Source organism: Aplysia californica, unplaced genomic scaffold, assembly GCF_000002075.1.
Source record: "Aplysia californica isolate F4 #8 unplaced genomic scaffold, AplCal3.0 scaffold00113, whole genome shotgun sequence".
Classification (NCBI taxonomy): Eukaryota; Metazoa; Mollusca; class Gastropoda; order Aplysiida; family Aplysiidae; genus Aplysia; species Aplysia californica.
In genome coordinates, this window is record NW_004797383.1 from 1,306,750 (window position 1) to 1,309,615 (window position 2,866).

Sequence of the window (2,866 nt, forward strand, 5' to 3'; positions counted from 1 at the left end):
CGCCGCCGAGGACGCAGAGCGAGTCGTGCCGCAGTCGCCGCCGCCGTTCCCCTCGTCCTCATAGTCATCAGCGTCGCAGCATGACGTCAAACTCCGGTATCCCGGGTTCACGTGATGGTTCTGGTGGTGGTTCTTGTTGTTCCCGGACGAGCAGAACCGAAAGCGACCGCATTTGGGCGTGGACGTCGTGGTACCCGAAGAGACGTTAGTCGCCGAAGTGATGCGGCAGTCCACGCGCTCCATCTTGTCGTGGAGCCGGACTAGCGAGGCGTGGCTGCCATCACGGCTACAGCTACGGCTACGGCTGTCCCGGCAACCGCCAGACACAGAGGTGTCGCACAAGGGCTTGTCCAGAGGCTCGCTGTCACATGTGTTGAGCATGGCCTCGTCCTCAGGTCGTTTCCCAGCACACGGCCGCCATAACTTGCGCATGCTGTGGGCGCACCTGGACACCTGATTACCCATCACTAGTCCTCGAAGTCAATGGGACAAAGCAATGTTTTCTAATAATTGTGAATGAGATATCCAATATTTATGAAGGTGATATCCACAACTGTGACAAAGGCTTGGTACCACCAATGGCCTGATAGAGGACTTTCACACGTCCAACCGACAATGGAACAAGATCGTCCCTGGCTATTAAAATGTGGTCTGGTACAGAATGATACAGAAAATCGTCAATACATTTAAATGTAGACTAGAGGCGCAGTAGAGGCAGCGCTACATTCGAGCTTGTCAACAGTGACGCTCCTCAGTTTTCTACAGAATTATTATTTTTTCCTTATAAATTTTGGTCCCAGTGTTCTACCAATGGAGCAAGCCGGGAAAGTAATGAAAGACACCCATTCAATAAATAGGTATTACAAATGTCTAAATTCTTTGCTATATTGTTATCGACACCAAAAAAGAATTTCATTAGAACTTTTTTCCAAACAAATTAAATATTGGAATTACATGAGACTTGAGACGTACATGTACTATAAAAAAAACACGTAGTATACATTGGAAATTGTTATGTCCACAGAAACTTCATTTGGCGTAAAAATAGGCTCCTTTTTAAAAAAAGAACCATACGAAATCTTTTAATTATATAGGCCCCGTATAAATACCCTGTATAATAACAATATTATGAAGGAAAAGTTTTACTAAAACAAAATGAATTTCAACTATGAGACTGAGTGTAAGCACAGAAGAAATCAAGCTTTTTACAGGATATCGAAGCAACTCTTTAGGGATGAGTAGGTTACAAGAGTACTAGAGCGTGACAAAGATGGGCGACAAACAAACCGAAACCAGAGCCATGAAGTTGATTCAGAACAACAAGTGCAACAGCCATATAGGACAGTCGAATCCCAATGACATAAGATTACACAGCAGCAATTCCTCTATTCCCAGAAAACCACAAGCAACAGTACATTCTCTGACAAAAAACCCCCACTAGCCTGTGTAAAGAAAACTTGTTTCACGCTTCATTGAGGAAGATCTATGTGTTTCAGCAATCGAAAAAATTATTACTCGAAAATCCGCAATAATCTGCGGCTTGTCAAAATCGGTCTCCACACAAACGAAAACTTGCGCAACACGTCCATGAATGTATGGGCATCAAGTGGCGAAAGAATTTATTTCCCATTACACGTGAATCTGTCCGTTATCACTCAGCTCACGAGGCAGGCTCCATAATCTTCCACAAGCGTCTGACACGGCATACACACACACGCACGGACTCTCTGAAGGGGCGTGATTCGAGTAAATCACCACACCAACATACTACGAACAGCGGTTGGCCCCAGAGTGGGGGGGGGGGGGTGAAGTACAGCAAAGCCAATTTCCTCCAAGAGAAACACGCGTTTAATCCGCACAGAAACGACGCATCGCGGGTCAACAGAATGAGAACTACTGGCGTTGTGGCTTGGTCGGTGAAGGGGAGTGCAGGGGGTGCTGGTGCGAAACGGGGATACCATGTGCGGAAGAAGAGAATACAGACGAGGGAAGAGAGAAAGAAAGAAACTGGAGCGTCGTTGAGTGAGCTAAAGAGATCCGCGCGGCATCTCAATCCCGCGCGCTCGCACGCAGGTGAATGGCGGCGAGAACACAACAGGGAAGCCGGGAGCTTACAGGAAGGGGTTGTCCTGTGGTGGTGGAGTGGGTGCACCACGCACACAATGGACCAAGTCCCACAAAGTCGACTCCCGCGCGCGCTGAGGAGGGGGTAAAGCAAAACAAGACCGCCCGTTCTTCCTTGGCCGACCAAGGTTCCGCTTCTCTGCACACCAGGCTAGTGAAATCTGCGGCAACTTTTTCATTTGTTAGGGCATGGGGGGAAAATGCAATCACCGTTCCACACAACTGGTGACTTTCTAATCTTTTCATCAAAAGTCGGTCACGTTAACATCAATGTCCATTTCTTGCCCCCGTGTGGCAAAAATAATATTCTCATCGTGAACTGCTGCTGTACGTTTGATGTTTTACAGGCCTGTAGCAAGTTCTTAGTTTCAATAAGTTTTACGGCACTTGCACACAGGTAATAAATTATGACGATTAGAGGTGTTATGAGAGACTAACATACGCAAAAAGGAGAGATAAGGACAATAGATATTTTGTTTTTGTGTTTTACGGCACTTGCAACACAATAATGTCAAGTAAGTGCCGAAGATTAGAAGTGTTACAAGAGAGTAACAAACACAAAAAGAGAAGGAGGAGAGATAAGGATGATAGATATTTGATAGGAAAGAAGGAGCAAACCACACCAGAGCACCGGCCAACCACCCACTGGCATGTTCTGTATTGTCAACTTGTTAACAATAAGCATTGGCCTCAAATTATAAAAAAACAACAAAAAACAACAACAAAACCCAACAAACCAACC

General features: G+C 46.0%; 1 protein-coding gene across 3 annotated transcripts in view; it reads right to left on the reverse strand.

Annotated features, from left to right (window-relative positions):
• Positions 1 to 2,171, reverse strand: part of LOC101857102 (aminoacyl tRNA synthase complex-interacting multifunctional protein 2) — a 38,337-nt gene extending 36,166 nt beyond the window's left edge. The window contains exons 1-2 of one of the 3 annotated variants that reach the window (XM_013081071.1): positions 2,116 to 2,171; positions 1 to 651 (exon numbers count right to left, since the gene is read on the reverse strand). The exon at positions 1 to 651 is cut by the window's left edge and continues 252 nt beyond it. In XM_013081071.1, coding sequence (XP_012936525.1) covers positions 1 to 465 — 465 coding nt within the window. In that variant the 5' untranslated portion in view covers positions 466 to 651; positions 2,116 to 2,171. Of the gene's footprint in view, positions 652 to 1,287; positions 2,085 to 2,115 lie in introns of those variants that run through there. The other 2 variants (XM_005095789.3, XM_005095788.3) reach the window with 2 other exon arrangements.
• Between the last annotated feature and the right edge of the window lie 695 nt (positions 2,172 to 2,866).